At 33.1% G+C, this 20,693-nt stretch overlaps 1 protein-coding gene across 3 annotated transcripts in view; it reads left to right on the top strand.

Annotated features, from left to right (window-relative positions):
- LOC100922452 (KAT8 regulatory NSL complex subunit 1) overlaps window positions 1–20,693 on the top strand; it is a 132,703-nt gene that overhangs the window by 55,276 nt on the left and 56,734 nt on the right. For all 3 annotated transcript variants that reach the window (XM_031960931.1, XM_031960924.1, XM_031960916.1), the window contains one exon: window positions 9,153–9,311. In XM_031960931.1, the coding sequence (XP_031816791.1) occupies window positions 9,153–9,311 (159 nt within the window). The remainder of the gene's footprint in view (window positions 1–9,152; window positions 9,312–20,693) is intronic.

The following is a 20,693-nucleotide window of genomic DNA, read 5'->3' as shown; positions in this document are numbered from 1 at the left end:
AAATGATTGTTTCTGTTACTTGCTTTTAATAATATGTGTTTATAATAGTTTTATTTAACTATTATCTTGTCCCTTTCACATATCAACTTAAAGCCCCAGATTGATCATTTCAACAAATCTCTTGATAAATACACCTAAAAGAGATGTGTTCTTTGATGGGTTGGCAAAATTCTGATCATTTTATAGTAGTTATTCCTTTTTGTCAAACTGGCCAATTTATAAGGATGAATTCCATTTTAACTTCTAGAGATTCTACATGAGGACAAAAAGTAAAATATAATGGAGAAAGATATTCTACTATGAATAAATAGCTCTGCTCTATAAAACGAAGCAATGTTGTTCCCTTGTTCTTATCCAAAGTCTAATTTTCATTTTCTCTGTAGAAATAAATAAATAATACATACTAAATAAAAAATAAATAACATAATAAATAACAAAAAATAACACATACCCCAAATACATATTACTCTATAGTAATATGTATTTGGGGTATGTGTTATTTTTTGAAAATTAAGTTTAATTAGAAATTAGCTATGCTACTTTGCTATTCTTTTACTGTTTAATGATCAATACCATTGTCTTCAAAGGTGAAAATAATGGAATGCTATGCTTATATTTATGAAATAACAAAAAAATCAGAGGGTATATTGGTGGTTTCTAAATAGACAATTTGTTAAAATACATAAGCAAGAGTGTACTGGAATGGGGAAGATTTATAGCAGGTCAGTCAATTAGTAGGCTACTGCAGTACCAGGCCTGAAGTAACGAGGGTGTGTACCATTGTAATAGCAATATCAGAGAAGAATCTTATGGGAGAGATGTTGCAGTTGTGGAGTCAACAGCCTAAGCAGCTAAATGTGGGAAGTGAGAGAGAGTGAGGAGTCACAGGTGACACTTTGGTTGCCAGCCTGGGACACTGAGTGGATTGTGTTATCCTCAGTAGTAAGAGTTAAGTATAGAGGGGAAAAATAATGAATTTCATTTTGAATGTGTTGAATAAGATGTCTGAAAGGCAGTTAAAGATAGGATCTAGAGTAAGGAAGAATAACTAGTTTTGAGAATCCTAGCATAGAGATAATTAAATCCATGGAAATTATAAGAACAACACGTGAAATAGAGAAGAGAAAAATACCCCGGACAGCATCTTGTAATATAGCTACAATAAGGGTGTGACTTAGATGAGCATCTAGCCAAGAAGACTAAGAAGCAATGATCAGATAAAGACTAGGAGAGAATGGTGTCCCAAAAACTTAGAGAGTACAAGGAGAGGAGGGTGACCAACAGTGTCAGCAGTTGCAGAGAGCTCAAAAAGAATTGTGAATTTAGAAAAAAATCATTGAATTTAGCAATTAAGAGATAATTTATAGCTTTGATGAATAGATTGTAAAGGCTTAAAAGATTTATAGAAGTGGAAGCATTTGTAGTAGATGGCTAGAAAAAATGGAATAGAAATCAAATTAGGGTTTTTTTTGAGGGTGGGAGAAACATGAATATGTTTGTAGATGATAAGAAAGGAGCTAGTGGACAGGAAAAGATTGAAGATAAGTGACAAATGGAGATGACAGTTGCAGGATGTCTTTTAGAGAATATGGGCTGAAATGGAATCACTTGTATTAGTAAAAGGATTTTTCATGATTATAAAGTAGGCTACCCTCTGGTGAGAATAGGGGTGAAGAAAATGGCAGAAGACATAAAAATTGAAAGGAGATGAGGAAAAGAAGATGAGCAAGTTCATGGTAATATGGACTCAATTCTTTAAATTGTTAGGTGAGGTTCTCAGCCGAGAAGAGTGGGCAGAGGGGGAACCATAGAAGGTTTGAATTGGGATAATGAAAATATTTCAAAGAGTTACCAAGGAAGTAAGATTGTGAGTTGATAAGGGGTGTATATAGGATTACCCAGCAGTAGTGAGGACCCATTGAGATTGAGTAACATAAATAAGAACATTTGCATGATATGGTTTTGTACACCTGCATATATGTAGGAATGAAAGCAGTGGATGGTAGAAATATGATCTAAGGCTTATGGTTGACAGAACACAATCAACAATATAAAGAAGGCTGCTAGAGACGTGTGTGTAGATGTGTGTACATATAAATGATTTTTTTTCTGAATATACAAAAAGATCATTTTTGTTAACATAGAATGCCAAAAAGGATTCTACATGAAACCATGAAATTTTTACTTTATACTGCTTGCTTTTAAAATGTGTATAATTTTACCTATTACTTTGGAACTTTTTTTGCTTTTCTGTTTCCTTCTATATTTTCTAAATGTTTCATTTCCCCCCCCCCCCACCTTTTTTGCCATCCCTCTTTCTCTAACTTCCTCCTTTTTCTTCCCATTTCCTTCCTAATTAAAAATCAAGAGAAAGGGAATAAAAACACTCAAATTTTTAACAAGTAAATACTCAAGGAAATGGGCATATCCAAAAATGTATGTCCCTTTCTGTTTCTTGTGTCCAATACCTTTCAGGAGATGGACAACATACTTTCTCATAGGTTCCCTGGAGATATGATTGATCATTACATTGATCAAAGTTCTTAAATGTTTCAAAGTTGTTTTTCTTTAAACTGTTGCTATACTTTGTATAAATTACTCTATACATTCTAATTCATTCATATCATCTAAATTCTCTGAAATCATTTTTGTCATTTCTTAAAATTCAGTAATGTTCCATTATATTTATATGTTACAGCTTCTTCAGCATTCTTCAGGTGCCTAAGAAGAATTAAGTAAAGGATTCCTCAGATTCTCCTCAGATTCTAATTTTTTACTTTTCTTTTTTCTCCTCTTAAGGACCAACCTTGCAACTTCTCCCTCTCTGGTATTATCCCTTTTTTTAATCCTATCCCAAGCCACATTTGTTTTCCCTATTGAATTTGGTATGTTTTTTTTACAAACTGAGTGTGTCTTAAAACTTTTACTCTTTTGTCTTTCATATGGGCATGAATTTCATCTGATGCTTATTCTCTTCACCATTTTTTCATGTTTATATGCATTTGCCATATATTGTAGTTATTAGAAATAGCAATTTCTATCTCCTACCTTTCTACAACTTTCAGACCCTCAAAACAGAACCAGTTTAGCTTCTAAGATTTCTGTTTTTATTTAACTCATTCTGAAGCCAGAGACCCATGTTTCTTCCCTGTTTGAAGGTCTGTACTATAGTTATCATGCATGTTTTTCCACTTGATTACATGGTTTCTCTTAGCTCTTGTATTTGTATTTCTAAGTGCATCTTCCTTCTGTTTCTAAGTAACAACTCAGCCGTAGTGTTTTGGTTTTTTAATCAGATGTGCTTGAAAATCTTCTACTCAATTAGCAGTTTTTTTTTTTTTCCCCTCCAGGAGGAACACACTTAGCTTTTCAGGAGTGTGAGGCAGTATCTTTGGCCTTTCGTATTCCAAGATTTCCAGTCGTTTTTAGTAGACACTACACAGTCTTGTACAATAATGACTGTGGTTCCTTGGTATTTGAACTTTTTCCTATTCAACTGTACTCCTTTGGATATCTCCATTATACCTTAAGAACCTCATTATCCTGAAAAATCATTTCAGCTTTGGAATTCATACTTATTGCCCTCTGTCTCTGGGACTACCCCCTTTTGAATGGAGAGTGGAGCACTCTTTCCAGAATCTCCATTTAAAGAGAATTCTCATCATTTCCATCTAGCTTCAGTCCTCTGGACTTCTCCATCATACCCTCTCCTTTCCATCCATTATTTAGTTTTTGTTTTATGTTTTAATTTCCCTTTGATTCTAAGCTTCTTGAAAGCAGGGACTGATTTTCATATTTGTTTTCATAACACTTAGCACAGAACCTGGGACATAGCTGGTACCTAATAAGTGTTTACTGACTTACTAGATCTTTTCAGAATTTTTTTTTACATGGGAGCTGTGACATTTCCTAGGACTTATCCTTTTGAGCTTTGTTTAGAAAGTAATTGGTAGATTCTTTATATCTCCACTGGTAATAGTTTTAGGTAGTTTTCATTTAAGATTTATTGAAATAAAGTGTCCAGCTTTTTAAAAATTAGTTATGGAATCTAATGATTGTTAAATTATCTTTCCTTGACTTGTTTTCCAGATTACTTATTCTAACTTGGATAAATTCAGTTTTTTTCTTTACCCCCTCCTCCATTCTTTTGATTTTGTTCTAGTATTTTTTTCCATCTCCTGGAATCATTGATTTTTTTTTTTTTTTTGTCTACTAAGTACCTAGAACTTTGTTTATTTAGAGCAATCCTGCCATTTCAGTTCTAACAGAGCCCTCCAGGGATGCTTCCTGAACTTCAAGTTTATAGCTATAGCTGGTTAATTGATAACTTCTCTCCCTGTGAAAACCATTGAGTTGTTATAGTTGTAAAATTTAGCAGGTTATATACTGCTGTCATTGGCTATCTTGTTATCCTTGCAGGTTTTGTAGGAATTTTACCAGAGAGGAATCTGATTATAGATGGTGTTTTCTTAGCATTCTGGAGATTTTTTCCCCACCTAATTTGGTGTAACCAGTCTTTTCTCCCTGCTTCCTGTTCCAGTATTTGTACAGTGGATGCTTTTGTTTTTGTACACACATTTTACTTTCTCCTTTGCAATGATATTTTTTTTTCCTTTCCTTTTCTGTAGTCTGACAGAAACAGGCTTGACTCCCTGTCTCTCTCTTTGAAAATAGAAGAGTCAGAAGCAGTTCTACAGTTGAGACAACACTCAAGTGATGTGGGTAATAGCCCTCTCTTATGTGGCTCTTGCTCTTTTAGCTACCATTGAAAACACACTTTTGCTCTCTCTTTTAGAGGACATGGAAAAGATTGCATTTGTGTGGGACTTGCCATATATTACTATGTGTGTGAATACACGTGTGTGTTCGAGACAGAGACAAAGTTTTTGCATAAATCTCAGCTTCCCAGCTAGTTCTTAAATACCTTAGGACACAGGCATTGTCATTCTTCTTAGTTTATTCCGTAGTACCTGGCACAGTATTTTATTGTACAGGCACTCAATAAGTTGAGTAACTGTTAAAAGAATCTTGTTTAATAGGAAAATGTGATCCACTTCACTTATTATTATTAGGGGATAGAAAGTTAAACTTTCAGCTATTCTTTCACTAGCCAGTAAAATGCAGAGAAACACAGTAGCACAATCTTAAATTCATTTAGCCTGTTTGGGGATAAAAAATTATATTGTGTGCTAAACATCTGACTGACCATGAGTATGTCTGATAGGAGAAGTCACAACCCTAAAAAAATAACACAGTCCATTATGCGGGCTTGGCTTGAGATGAAGTATGGAGTTGTTTAACCCTCAGGCGACATGCTGGGAACAGAGCCTCTTAACAATAATACCAAAGGGGCCAGCACAAGCTTTGTCTCCAAATTTTATTTCTTTCTGTCTGGAAGAGCCAAGACTTGCTCAGCATTAAGAATTTTCTAGGATCCATTCCATATTTGATAAATTTTCAAAAGATATAAATAGGCAGTGTTCAATGGAAGAAATCTAGCACTCAATAGCCATATTTTTAAAAATGCTCCAAATTACTAAAAAAAAATATAAATTTAAGCAAGTCATGTTCTATATCATATCAGATAGGCAAAGATGACCCCAAAAAATGATCATTATTGTAAGGAACTATAGGAAATGAAACATATGATTGCACTGCCTTTGGAGCTCTGAATTGACCCAGACATTCTGAAAGGCAATTTGGAACTGTATTCCTAAAAGTTATTACTCTATGCATACTATGATCTGACTGTACCACTGTTAGGCTGAAGCCCTAAAGAGATCAAAGAGAAAAGAAGAACCCGTTTATACAAAAATATTTCTGCCACTTCTTTTTGACAGAACTGCAAACTAAAGGAAAACTGGAAAGCCATTAATTAGAGAATGAGTTGACAAATTATGGCATATGAATTAAGAGAATCTTAATGTCTTGCAAGAAATGAAGAAAGTGACCGTTTTAGTGACCCTGGGAAACCCAGATGAATTCAAAACAAAGTGAGCAGATTCAGGAGAACAGTTTATATACCAACAACAATATTGTAAATACAAATGACTTTGAAAGATTTAAGAACTCTGTGACTTTTATTTCAGAGGTTCATTGATAAATTTACCTCCTGAGAGAGAGGTGATAGATCAGAGATTGAGAATAAGATATAACATTTTAGATAAGGCCAATGTAGGGGTTTATTTTGCCTTTGTACAAATTTGTTATAAGAGTCTTTTGGGGGAGGGAAGAGGATGATGATGATATTATTATTAGTGTTATTATGATATATTATTAACATTAACAATATGCAAAGCAAACAAGTTCAGTGATTTGCCTTAGATTACATAGCTAGAAAGTATCCTAGACTGAATTTAAACCCATCACTGTTAGCTGTTCTACTGCCTCGTTGCCTTGGAGAGAAAATAACTATGTAAAATAAAATAAAAGTTACATCAAAAGATAAAAGATCTTTTCATAATAATTATATACCTTGCTGGAAAGAGGGAAAGTTTTATATCATGTCTATTTGCTATCATAGTTAATAAAGGGGTAAACAACAAAATTCATTTCTAATGTTTATGGGATTTTTGGAGGCAGGATTCACACCTGTAGTTGGTTTTTGTTCCCCCCCTCCTTTTGTTATAGTACTCTTGGGGTAACTTGTAATGATAAATTTATATTCTTTATATTTATATTCTTACTTTCCTTTAAAATAAATAAACTTTTAAAAATATATGTGGAAAAGAGTAATACATATTCTGTGTAAATATATCCTTACGAGCATATGCTGTTCTGGAATTAATCGACAAGAATAGAATTCTTGTTGATTTTGGATGATAGTGATGATTCTCCTCTTTAATATTTCTTTTTTATTAAAGTTATATCAGAACAAAGTATAAAAACTAAGACTATATGAATATTGTTCAAGCAGAACTGTGCGACAGATTTCTTCAGCAGGAGAGACACTGGATAGTAAAATAGGTTGGTGGGAGACAGTAAGATAGGTTGTTATAAATTGTTGTTATAAATTCCCCATTCTGAAATCTTTTCTGGAGTCGAATGATTTTGGAACAAGTTGAGATTTCAAAGCAGAACTAGGGGGAAAAGATCCTTATGCAAATAAAGTCAACAATGCATTCAGAAGAAGAAAGGTGATAAATTTTGAAATTTTTTCAAGTGGAAGTAGCATCTGATTAATGCTGAACAAACTGTGGTACCTGTGAGAATGAAAGGGCTCTTCCCCTTGGCAGTATCTAGAACAGGGGTCCTCAAACTTTTTAAATAGGGCGCCAATTCACTGTCCCTCAGACTGTTGGAGGGCTGCACTATAGTAAAAACAAAAACTTTGTTTTGTGGGCCTTTAAATAAAGAAACTTCATAGTCCTGGGTGAGGGGGATAATCTTCCTCAGCTGCTGCATCTGACCTGCAGGCCATAGGTTGAGGACCCCTGATCTAGAGAGTCTATTTTTTTCCTTGTCTTGTTCATTGCCTTTCTCTCCCTCTGCCCCTTTCTTCCACACAAAACTGGTAAGGATAATTAACATAATGGATGACAGAATGAAGATGTACGAACTTTATAGTCTACAATGAATGAACCTCACAGTCACCAAGTGATCCATAGCTAACAAAATGAAATTTATTAGGGAGAAAGAGTCTCTTAAAACTAGGTTAAAAAAAAATTTTTTTTTATATTCATGTATAATGTTCTCTTCTCTAAATTATAATCGTTCTCCTGAAGCAGGTTTCTTGGGGAGCTTCTGGAGGCAGCCTTCGTTTCAGTTCTGACTAATAATCACCTCAAATGCTTCCAGCTGTTAAAAGTTCAGATCCTTTATTGTCTCTTCCAAAATAGCCTGGTTAGCTTTCTAGAGGCCTATCTCTCTCCTTGGTTCCAAGAACTTTTGTTGCTAGTCCTTTAGCTCTTCCAGCTTCTGCCTCTAGCTCAACTCCGACTCCTGGCTTCTCAATCTACCAAAAGTCTCTAGTTGGCTTGTGGGAGCTCAAAAGTTGATTCCTCCTCCGAGAGTGGGATTGTGGGAGCTGTGACTTGTGAATCTCCTTCACTAAACTTGTGAATGTCCTGGACTTGTGAATCTTGTAGAACTCCAATGAGTACTAAATACATTATTGAACGAGAGAACTGCTAAGTATGATGCTAAAATTAGATAACTGACTTAGCACCTTGTAAGAATCCTAACACTTGTGTATATATTTTTACATATCAAGAGAGGTTCCTATTGTATAAACATAGTTCATATGAAAAAGACCCAAGAGTTTTGATTGGTTAAAAAAGTTAAGAGGCATAGGGCTAATATTTAGACAACATCTGGAGTATCATTTTCAGTTTTTGATGCCACATTTTAAGAGCACCCTCCTAAACCAGAGTGAGGGAAACTTGATGGTAAGATATTCAAAACTCTTCATGAACTTGACTTTAAAAATGAGACGTTAGGCTTAGAAAAGACTTGGAAGATAGTCTCATTGGTCTTCAAATAGTTTTGAAAGATAGTCAATGTAGAAACCCTCTATGTAATTCTAGAAAGGGAAAACTAAGTAGAATCAGTCTTTAGAAATTATAATAAGGAATTAATCTGAACTCTAATGTGAAGACTAACTTTATAATGAGGTTTTTTTTTTTTTTAATTCCCTCTGATACCAGGCCTTTTTACTGCTTTAATTGCCTTAGAATTAGAAAAAGTGAGGAACAAGATTAACAGAGTTTTCCAGGTACTATTCTGAAGACTGGGATAAGCAAGAAAGAAATTTTCAAGCAGTATGTATTTAGGGCAGAAAGAAACTTTCTAGGACTGCCAAACAGGAACAGTCATTTGTACATTTCAATTAGTCAATTTAAATAAGAGAATGTGTTTGCCTCTACCTCATTCATTCTTTTTGAACAATAATTTATTAATTTTCTTTATCCTAATCCTATAAAGTAGAAAAATCACATTTTTGTATATTTGGAAAAACTATGTAAATAACAGACAAGTGACAATCTGACCAAATGGATCCCAATTTGTGAGAGAGACTAAATTGTAAGTTGCCTGATTAAACCAAAAAAGTTCTGTAAATGTGCCTTGGTGGTGTTTTCATTCTGTGGCTATCTATCCTATATTTGTAAAATTTTAAGTTTATTCTAAAAATCTGGGGTAACTTTCTTTTCCAGGGTCCAGTTGTTCTTGGTGAAGCCCAACAGCCTGAAGATGTGATAAAACAGCAGGGCAGAATGACTGATTCCTTAAAGGTGGAAAATTCCAAGGGGAGTTGGAGACTTGATTCTGCTCCATGTAGTCATTCTCTTGACCTTCATAATGTGGATAAACAGGTTAGTTTACAAGGGAAGACTTTCTTTGCTTTCATTCACCATTCTTATCCTCTTTAAGAAGAGAATAAATATTTTTAAGTAGTTGGTCCCTAGATGTAAATTTCTATGAACTAAGGTAAGGAATTAATGGAGGAACTCTTTACATATTACTATTTTCATTCACTTAAGTCCCTTAAGTTAATTTATACTATACTAATCTCTTAAGATGCAGGAAGTGAAATTTGGCCAGAAAAATTAATCAGCTTATCTGGTTTCAATAAACATAAAACAGTTTGGGGACTTTTTTAAAAATAGAGGAAATTTCTGGAAACTTTCAGTGTCTCAAACAAAGGTGTTATCTTCTAGAAAAAATCTGTACCTTTAGATTCAGAGGCCTAAATTACAGGCTTTATTTTTCAATGATTGATTTCACACCAAGAAAGTTGTATTTGGTATTAGTATGGCAATCTCTCCCTTTCCTCTATTGTGGAAACAGAAAAATCTATGGTCTGCTTATTGGATTAACTTACTGGTATCAGTTCCCATTGGGTCATATTACTCTCTTTGTTTTAGATAACCAAATAATATAATTTTCATCCTATTCTGTTTGTTTTTACAAATATTTATTTAACCTCTAACCAGAGGCAATGTTTCATGCTTGGTCTTGGGCTCTAAGGAAGATACATAACTGGAAGACTGTCCATGAGTTATGCAGGAGTGTATAATCTATGAAAAGACTTTTAAAGAAAAAGACTGACATCTTGCTATTTCATTACCAATGTTTACTTAGAGCTTCTTGTTCTCTATTATATGTTATTTCATATGAGTGTCAATCTCGTGAAATTTATTGGAGAATATCGATAGTAATGTTTGTGAAGCAAATTATATATTACATTTGATGGCAATGATATTGAATAATGCCTCTTTTAAGTTTTTGGCAGATATTTCTTAGATAGTGAAAACTAAAGTATCAGGAGAAGTTAATTGTGGCAACTGGATTAAAAATTTGCAAGTATTATCATTATTATTATTTTATCTTATTATTATTATTATTAATTTATTTATTTATTTATTTATTTATTTTTGCTGAGGCAATTGGAGTTAAGTGACTTGCCCAGGGTCACACAGCTAGGAAGTGTTAAGTGCCTGAGACCAAATTTGAACCCAGGTCCTTCTGATTTCAGGGCTGGTACTCTATCCACTGCGCCACCTCGCTGTCACTATCGTTATTATTAATCATTATATTAGATAACTATTATATAGTACTTAAAAGATTTGCAAAGTTCTGTAGAGATAATATCTCACTATACATCCTCACAACCACTCGATGAGGTAGCTGCTATTATTATCATCTCCATTTTACAAATAAGAAAACTGAGATTGAGAAGACAGTAATTGTTGAGGCAAAATTTGAGCTGAAATCTTCCAACTCCAAGTCTAGTGTTTTTACCAACTTCACCACCTAGCTGCCTGACATTTAATAGTAACAATTAGTTTGTGTTTTTTTCTTTTCTAGCATTTGAAGTAAATAGTTGCTAATTACATGCTCATTATATAAAAATGAAATATCTAATTATATTAATGCCCTATATCCATATCCCTCTGGGGTTAAGTTATAACAGAGTTGGGGTGAAAAATGTTCAAAGCCCATTATTCTATCCTTAACTGACACTTACGTAGTACTTTAAAGTGTATTGAGAATACTGATAGAGGTTAAGTGACTTGTACAGGATCACAAAAAATGAATATGGTGTGGGGGGCAGTGGTGAAATCTAATTATTCATGATCCTCCTAGTTTACTTAACATTTATACCACTCTTTCACCTTCTGGAACAAAAGGTCCAGTTCCCCAGAGACTATATTCTAGTGGACTTAGTCTTTGGAACTACCTCCTTGGGACCAAGCTTTTCTTGTTGGTTAATGAGTCCAAATCAACATCTATCCAGTTCCATAACAACGAGGCCATCCCATGTAATTATTTCACCACCTTAGGAGTTTTAATGATATCTATAGATGCCCTCAATTTCTTTTTATCTGGGAAATATAACTTGTTTTATTCTGAAGTCCAAATAAAATGGTCATTTCATATACATAGTAGAACAGAAAAAATGGATTGTACATGAAAGCTCAGATTTCTATGTGTGCTTTAGTTTTTTTTGTTTAAAATATACATTTAATTTTTGGCTTTCATAATTTTCCTATTTGTCTGTTATTGCTGAATTTCTTTCTTTTCATTTAAAAAAAAAGGACCTTAGTGACTTTCTTTTTTCTCCTTGTTTATTATTTTGCTTTCCTATTCTTACCCTTCCCATCCCCAACTCCTCCTTGAGTAAAAAGAAAACTAAAGAGCTTGTAACAAATACACACATTACTACATTGACCATGTCTGACTACATCTTGAGCCCATCAACAGCCAAGAGGTAAAAAGCATGCTTCATTTTCAGTGTTTTGGAGTTTTAGCTGCATCTTGCATTTGATTAGAATTAAATGTTTCAAAAGCTTTTTCTTTATAATGTTGTTGTATCATTTGTTGTACTGGTTCTATTCATTTTACACTATAACATTTTATATTCATCTTGCTAGGTTTCTCAGAAAATTTCTCTGTTTTGCTTATAATCTATCTCATTTATTTTATCTATCAGACACCCTGTGCCTGCACATTTCCCTGTTCTTTAATATATTTCTGCAACACATTCTTTGTGTGTAAACAAGCACACTTAGTATTCAACATTCTTTTGTCGTGTTCAAATGCATGTAAGGTTTATTCAGTGCCCATTTTTTCCCATTTCTATCTTCATTTATATATATGCTCTTTTTTTCATATTCCCCTAGTATGTAAGAGTTCCTTGGTCTCTTCCTTTTCTTTTCCTCTAACCCATTTGTTTATATTTTCTTTTTCCAATACCAACAGGGGAGAACTATATCACTCTTTAACTTTATCAGTGACCCTTTCGAATGTGAGTTTTTAGAGGATATTATTTCTTCTCCCCCAATATTATGAAAACAATAAATCAATTAATCCCTTCCAGCAGATCAAATTTATTTATTTCTCTGTTTGCATTTCAGTTTCTACTCAATTCTGGACTTTTGATCAAGAACTCTTCAAATTGAAATAAGTATAAATTGAGAGGAAACAAAATGATCAGTTTTTTGTAGATAACATTATAGTTTACTTAGTAAAAATAGCAGAAAAGAGTGAAACAAAAAATTCTTTCCAAATAAAGTTATCAAAGTTACATGATATAAAAACACCACCACATAAATTATTGGCATTCTTGTATCTTACCAGCAAAACGTAGCAGGAAGAGCTAGAAAAAGAAGTTCTGTTCATAGATAGTAACACAGAAGTATAAATATTTTAAATTGTATCTGTCAAAATGCACACAGGAAATATGTGGCTTCATCTGTAAAACACTTAGCAGGAACACAGGCAGACCTAAATAATTGGAAAAACATTACTTGGCCCTTGATTAGGTTGAGCCAAAATAATAAAAATGATACCACTAAATTAATTTACTTATTCAGTGCTATATCAAATTAAATTAATAAAGAAATTTTGAAGAGCTTGGGGGTAGAGGAGGGAGAGAGAGATGCAGTTCATATGACATTGAGAAGGTATAGTGGCTATGAGTACTAAAGATTATAGTCAGGAAGACCGATTTTAGACCATGCCTCAGATATTTACTAACTGGGGGATCCTGGACAAGTCACTTATTTTCTCCCAACTCCAGTTCCTTCGTTTGTAAAATGGGGATATGGTAATACTCGTTTCAAAAGAATTCTTTTGACAAACAAATGAGAAAACATATAAATGCTTTGCAAACCTTAAAGCACTTATATAAATGATAGGTATTATTTGGAGGAACAAAAAGTAAAAAGTCTCAAGGGTAATAATGGAGAAAAGTAGGAAGGACAGAGATCTATCTACTGTGAAGTAATAATAATCATTAAAACAGTTTGGTACTGGTTAAAAAAGCAAGGTTGGTCAGTGGGAAAGGATAGGCACACAATATCTAGTAGAAGCTAACAAACATAGTTGCATAGTGTTTGATAAATCCAGATACTCCAGTGACTGAGAAAAGGACTTGCTATTTAACAAAAATTGCTAGAAAAAACTGGATGGTAATTTGGCAGGATTTAGGCTCATACTAAGAACACATATATGCCAAATAAACCTAGTGGAAGCAAGATAAAAATTTAAAAGGTTACATCATAAATGAGAAAATAAGGGGTGGGAGTTTCCTTTCAGATATATAGAAAGGAAAGAGTTTGTTACTTTAAAAGTGTTCGAGGTATTCATAAACATGAAATGGATAATTTTGGTTATATAAAATTAAAAAGTCCACAAATCTGATGACATTAAAATTAGAAAGGAAATAAGTAATGAGAGAGAAAAGGGGGAATCTTTAAAGCAGGCTTTTCTTATGTTTCATTTTTAAGATAGATGAGGAACTAGTTCAAATTTTATAAGACTTAAGAGCCATTTTCCAAACATATAAATGAATCAATGGATATAAACAATTATCTTAGTAAGAAATCTAAGCTAGTTAAGTAAATCTCAATTTGAATTTCTTCCTCATACCCTTCAAATTGTCAGAGATCATCACAAAGGATGAAAATTTAAAATGCTGGTGGGAAGATACATTTATGCATTGTTGATAGAACTGCAATTTAATCCAGCTATTCTGAGACATAATTTGAAACTAAGCCTCAAAAGGAACATACCTTTTTACTTACCTATCCTACTATTAGACCAGAAAGATAAAGAAAGAAGTACTTACCATATACACAAATATTTGTAGCTCTTTTGGAATAGCAAATAATTCAAAACAAATGGGATGCTCAGTAATTGGAAAATGATGGAACAAACTGTGATATGTGAATATAATTATAATATTTTGTTCCATAAGAAATAAAACAAGTAGTTTTATTTCTGGAAAAACCTCTGAAGTAAGCAGAACTAAAGGAAGAAATATGATTATATAAAGAAAAACAAATTTGAAAGACATTAGAACTATGATTGTTTTAGTGATAAACTATGAATTACATACGTTTTTAGGCAAAGTCAGTCTGGGAATTTATTTTTATGAACTGTGCAAGTTTATAATGAAAGTCCTGTTATTTTTTTCTTTCTTTATTGAATGGGCAATGGGACAGGTTTTATAATAAATGCATGGAAAAAATTTGTTTAAATTTGAAAGTGTCTGATCTCACTAAAATTTTCCATTTTTTTCTCCTATCAGATTATTCTCCAGTTTTTCTTCATAGGTTAGTTTGGGTTACAATATCATTTTGGAATGTCAACTTCTTCAAACTTCCTTTTCTTTTGTAGTGGAGACTACTAGATCATCATGTGTAATTCTGACTCCAGCTCTTTTGAGTTGTTTTGTCATATTTTCTCTTTAACGTATAAGTTCCAAATTAGAGTTCAAATATTCCTAAGAGTTTTAATTTTGGAATTTTTTAATAGGAGGTAACCAGTAGAACCAGTATTTCTTTTTATTTTCACTTTGCCCTTTGGTTCTAAGAGATCTGGGCAGTTTTCACATATGATTTATTGAAGTAAGGTATGGGTATTAATGTTTTTGTTTTGTTTTGGTTTTGGTCATGATCTTTATGTAATCAGATGATTCTTGAATACTTGTCCTTGGGTTGCTTTTTGGGTGAATTTCCTTTAATTCCCTTATATTTTCTTGTTTTTTCCAAAATTTGGTGTTTTCACATTTTTTGTTATTTATGATGGGAGGGTTTGGGTTTGGTTTTGTTTTTTGTTTTTTTGGCCCATTTTAATTTTCAAGTAGCTCAATTCAAAGCTTTTTGTTGTTTTGATTTTTTTGGAACCCAAGTGTTTCATTTATCTTCCTCAACTATAAATTTTTCTTACTGTTTAAAATTTTTTTAAAATAATAGCTTTTTATTTTCAAGATATATGCAAAGGTCATTTGCAACATTTATCCTTGCAAAACTTTGTGTTCCAAATTTTTCTCTCTTCCTTCCCCTAGACAGCAAGCATTCCAATATATGTTAAACATGCAATTCTTCTAAATGTATTTCCTTATTTATCATGCTGCACAAGATCTTTCTCCATTGTTTGCTACTTACTTGTTTCCAGTTTCATTTCTTCTAGGTATTCAGGGGCATTCTTTTATCTTAGACATTCTTTTCTCTTAGACATTCTTTTCTCTTAGAATTTTTTGGACTGGTTATACAGGTAATTTTATTTTTCTGGATTTACCACTGGGGCTTTTCTTGGTCCAGAGAGTTTCTTCATTATGTTAAACATTTTCTGTTGTTTATGCATATCTCCAACCTTAGTTTCTAGATTGGGGGGGAGGGGGGTTATGCTTGCGTTAGTTCCTATGACTTTCCCTATTATTGAATTACTTAGGCATACTTTGCTTGTTTCTAAAAGATGGTGGCTGAGATGCATGTCTTCTTCAGGAGTTGTCTGACGTTGGCCTCTTCAGTGTTTCAAGCCATCATTGCCTGGTTTTTGTGTTGGCCATTGGTTAATAATATATTGAGTTGGGTGTAGTTTCCTGCAACACCAATTGGGCCCTGTTTCCTGTCATATAGGGTATCCAGACTTAACTGGCTGCTTGCATTCTTCACCTTCCACTTGCCCTCATTTTTTCTTGTTGCTTCAACAAGACTTTGTCATTTTAAGTTGTAGACTATATGGAGAAGTATATGGCCAGTTTTCTTTGGTTTTCTTTACCATTATTCCTTCTGGTAAAATTTTTTTTAGAGATTTATGGGGGTGTTTGTAGGTTGTTTAGTTTCTTTTAGATATTTGCAAGTTTCCTGGAGTTATAGTTTGTTTTTAAAAATCATAAGAAAAACACCATGATAAAGACATCAGGCAGAATTAGTGAACTTGGAATCAGTAAGTTCTGTTTTTAGATATCCTCCAACTTTCTTTTTCACCTAGTTCTCTCTCTTTCAACAAGTTAGCCAATAAGTATTTATTAAAAAACTTTTATGCAAGGCACTATAAAATATCGTTGATACAAAAACAAAAGTGAGAGACTTACCTAGGAGTTAATATACCATATTCACAAATAGTAAATGGTAGTATATTTTAAAAATAAATACACTGATGAAGGAGGCATTAACAATTAGCTAATCAGGAAATGATTCTTTGAGAAAGTGGCTTTTTGAATTCATCTTTGAAGGGAGCTGGGAATTCCAAGAGATGAATGTGGGACAGAAAATATTTCAGACTTAAGGGACAGCCTATGGCACAAAAAATACAATGTGAGGATTCAAAGAGGATTAGGGAGAATTAAGACTTCTCTAAATTATAGAGAAGTTTATGTTCCACATTGTTTTAGTCTTAGCATGTTCCTATGTAAAGATAATAATCAAAGCAGATATAACTAATAGTAGACGTTACTGATGAGATCATTGGCCTATTAAAAGATTTAGAGAAAAGCTTGGGATAGAACCTCTACGAAGGATTTATGCAAGAATTTTGCTGATGAGAAAGTATAACTACAACAATAAATGCCCACATTAATGAAATTATAGGTTCATTTTAAGTTCATGTAAGATTAACCATCAAGACTATCACCACTATCATGTAGTTGCATAAGAAAGACAATAATGCTATATTCTTTTAAAAGTTCTCTAATATTATTAAAAATAAACTTTGACTTCCCCCTTCTCCTGAATCTTGTTCTGATCACCATAGTTCATTAAAGGATATAATGGAATTTGGGAAGGGCAGCTAAACTTCTTTGTAAAAGAATGATAGAGCTATTATATTGCCATATGATTAACTAAATATATATGTATAGAATTTTTTCCTGACCATATCTTTAGTACACACAGTTAAGACCAAGGACAGAGCTCAGTTTGTACAAAGTAAATTAGCAATACCAGCACAATCCACAATCCATAAAGGTTGATGCTGCAGAAAGGAAGTGAAATGGAATAAAGTGCTAGAATCAACAACATGAACAAAACCAAAGCTGGGCTAACAGCCAAGACTCAAGGAACAGGATTGGCAGGCATAGAACAGAATCAACAAAGCTAGGTAGGACTAAGCATGGTCTTGAAATTGAAAGGGCATCTCCTTGTCAGAGACTAGGGAGAACAGAACTAGGAAAGACAAATAGGCACCCACTGGACTGAGTTTTGCTTTAAAAGGGGGGGAGTGGCTCAGGAGAGCTGTTTATTAAATTCCATTTAAAAAAATAAGTATTTGACTCTTGGGTTTGTTTGTTATTGTTGTTGTTGTTTTTAAACATCACCATAATTCCTCCCATCTCCCTCCTGAGTCATTATATATAGCATAATCTTTTTTAAAGGAAAAGGCAAGGAAGAGAGGAAAAACTAGAAATGTATCCTCACATCAAAGTCTGAAAATACATGCATTGTGTACTGTATTCCAGAGTTTCACTCGCTGTAGAGGGTTAGTGTGGAAATGCTTTCTCATAGCTTTGTGGAACCATGCTTCTTTTTATAATTTTGCAATATTGGCTTTTGGAGTGTTTTTGCTTTTGTTTTTGATGGTCCTTTCCACAGTCTCATTTTCCCCACCTTCTATCAATCACTTTACTTTCATGTCATTCCTTTCCTTCATTTTGGAATTCTATTTAAATTATCAAGCCTTCCCCCCCCCTTTTTAATTTTGTTATCTACTTTTTCCCTTTTCTCCTCTCCCATTAGTTGTTAATTAAAAATCCCCCTTCCTCTCCTTCACTTCAATTTCTTTTGTTTCGTAGGTGAGTTTTTTTCTCCTTCCATACTTTTTCATTTTCTTTACTATTTCCTCTTCATTAATCTCTTATTCTATTTTCAACTTTTCGTCTTTGATCATATGATCTTTTTACTTATTTATTCCTTCTTTAGTTTTTTGTGAAACTTATGAAATTAAAGCTTTTCGAGTAACAAATTGAAGTGCTCCATATTCTAAACATTTTTTTAATACTCTTGTACATAAAAGCTTTTGTCCCACGATAGAAATTTCCATTTGTCCCAGATCATTTGGTTTAATTCTGCCTTGTGTCTTCCCTATACTCATTTTCCCCCATTTGCCATACTGGTGTTTAATACCCAATGCCCTGTGCTAATCCCTTTTACAAATAATTCATTTGATCTTTGTAATAACTTGTGTAAAGTTTATTTAGCATAAGATTGGCATAGTTAAATCTTTCCTTTTGGAAAATCAGTTTGGAAGCTGAAAGGAAAATAGTTTGAAGTGGGATGAGATTCAAATCAGGGAAATAAATTAAGATGAGGGCCTAGAATAGTCATTTGTGTGAGTGGAGAGAAAGGAGCATATGCAGGCTATTTTGTGAAGGTGGAAACAAGTTTTAGTAATTTGTATACATGGAAGGGTAAGAATGACACCAAGATTCCAAATCTATGTGATTTGGATTATAGTATTGACTTCCAAAAAGAATAGGAAAGACAGTACAGAAGGAACAGAGAAGTTTGGGAAGGAAAAGATAAGTTCTATTTTGAATCTTTTGAATTGGAGGCGGGGCTTAGTGTAGGCAGTTACTTTCCTCAGTGACTTCTGCCATGTCATATAATCTCCTTGTTGGCTTTATTAATTAGCAACTAATTATGTGGATTCAATTTGTTCCAAATACTGTCCACATAAGTGAATCTGATGTCATGTTTCAGCAAATAGCAAGCAAAAATTTCCCATCCTATTCTCAAGCAAACCACAATGTTTGTTGTGTAAAATCCTACTTTTTTTCAACTCTGTATTTCCTTTGTGACAGAGGTTTCATATAAAATTGTTTCATAGATTTGCAAGGAGTAGTATCTTCTGAAATATATTTCCTAGGATTTTCCAATAAGTTTCTTCTGATCCTTTTCCCTAGATTTGTTGAGAAGAGAGAAGTAAAAGGGAGACAGGACTAGAAATTTGGAAGAGATACTAAGGCTGGGATATATAGATTTAGAAATCATCTTCATAAAGATGATAACAGAACTCAGTGGGAGCTAATGATGTTACCAGATGATTTAGAGCAGTAGTGGCAAACCATGATTCCCAGGCCAAACTTGTTTTTGTATGGCCAGGGATCTAATAGATTTAAAATACAACAAAATTTCATTTTGACATGTAAAAGCAATTCTTTGCTCAATGAGAATGTATAAAACTGGCAGTAGGGTAGATTTGGCCAAAGAACTATAGTGCGGTTGTGTAGAGAAAAATTTTTAAATTGTGGGTCAACATAACTGAATGTGGAGTTTGCAAAAGAATTAGGTAACAGTAAAAAGTATCAAATATTCCACCAAGATTTAATTCTTTATATGAAAACAAAAGAACACATTCATGTCATTAGTATGCAGATTTGCTTTTATCTTATTTAAATAAGTAGCAAAATTATATGTATGCCAAAGAATGGTTTTAAAATAAATTTCTTTATGATTTATTATCAGTAAATGTTTGATTTATATACTTGTATACTCAGAATTCATGTAAAAATTTCTGGGGCAAAAAAAAAAAAAAGGTTGCAAGTGGAAAAAAATAAGTAAAGAGCCCTAGATACGTCGTTGGGGGTACACACACTGTTGGTGAATGTAACCTGGATAAAGTATCAGCATAGGAAACTCTAAGGAACATATGACAAATGGGAGAACAAGGAGAAGAGAAAATTTAAGAGAAGGAGTATCCAGGAGAAGAATATAATCAACTGTTTCTGAGAAGTCAGAAAGATAAGGATTGAGAAATAGGCTGAATTTCAGAGTTTATATTGCATTGAAAGGAAAAGGTAGTGGAATTTAGCAGAGATGGGGAAGTTAGGATAGAAGTTAACAAAGACAGTAGTATTCAGATGAATGTTTGTTAATGTTAAGAAAAGGGATTAGTAGATAAGGAGAAAGTGAAAATGAGACAAAGTGGGGATGATAATAGTGATAATCTGCTGAAGTAGATTGGAGGTGGGATCTATATAGGGAGAGAAAGTTCTAGCCTTTGCCTTGATATTCCCAATCCTAGTTGATAAATATTTCTAGCAACTCTTTTTTGTTGTTGTTGCTGTAGCAAAACACCCTGCTACTTAGAAATAGTGCCTCCCATTAGAAAATCGTTAAACAAATTATGTCATATGAACATAATGGAATGCTATTGTAGCATAAGATATGATGAAAGGAATAGTTTTGGAGGAAACTAGGAAGATCTCTAGAAATGAAGTTAACTGGAACAATTTATACCGTGGTAACAGTATTATAGTTTGGTTTTTTTTTTTTTTAAAGATTGTGAAAATATATAGAACTTTGGTCAATACAACACCAAATTATAATTGCAGGAAACTAAAAATGGACCACATCTTTTGTGACCACATCTTTTAAGTGATGAATTTAAAATTCAGAATGAGACACAGATTTGGGTATAATCATTGACAAAATTTGTTTTATTTTATTATGCATGTTTGATTTTCT

Source organism: Sarcophilus harrisii, chromosome 1, assembly GCF_902635505.1.
Source record: "Sarcophilus harrisii chromosome 1, mSarHar1.11, whole genome shotgun sequence".
Classification (NCBI taxonomy): domain Eukaryota; kingdom Metazoa; phylum Chordata; class Mammalia; order Dasyuromorphia; family Dasyuridae; genus Sarcophilus; species Sarcophilus harrisii.
The sequence above is the reverse complement of the archived record's forward strand: the minus strand, read 5'-3'. Positions and strand labels throughout refer to the sequence as shown.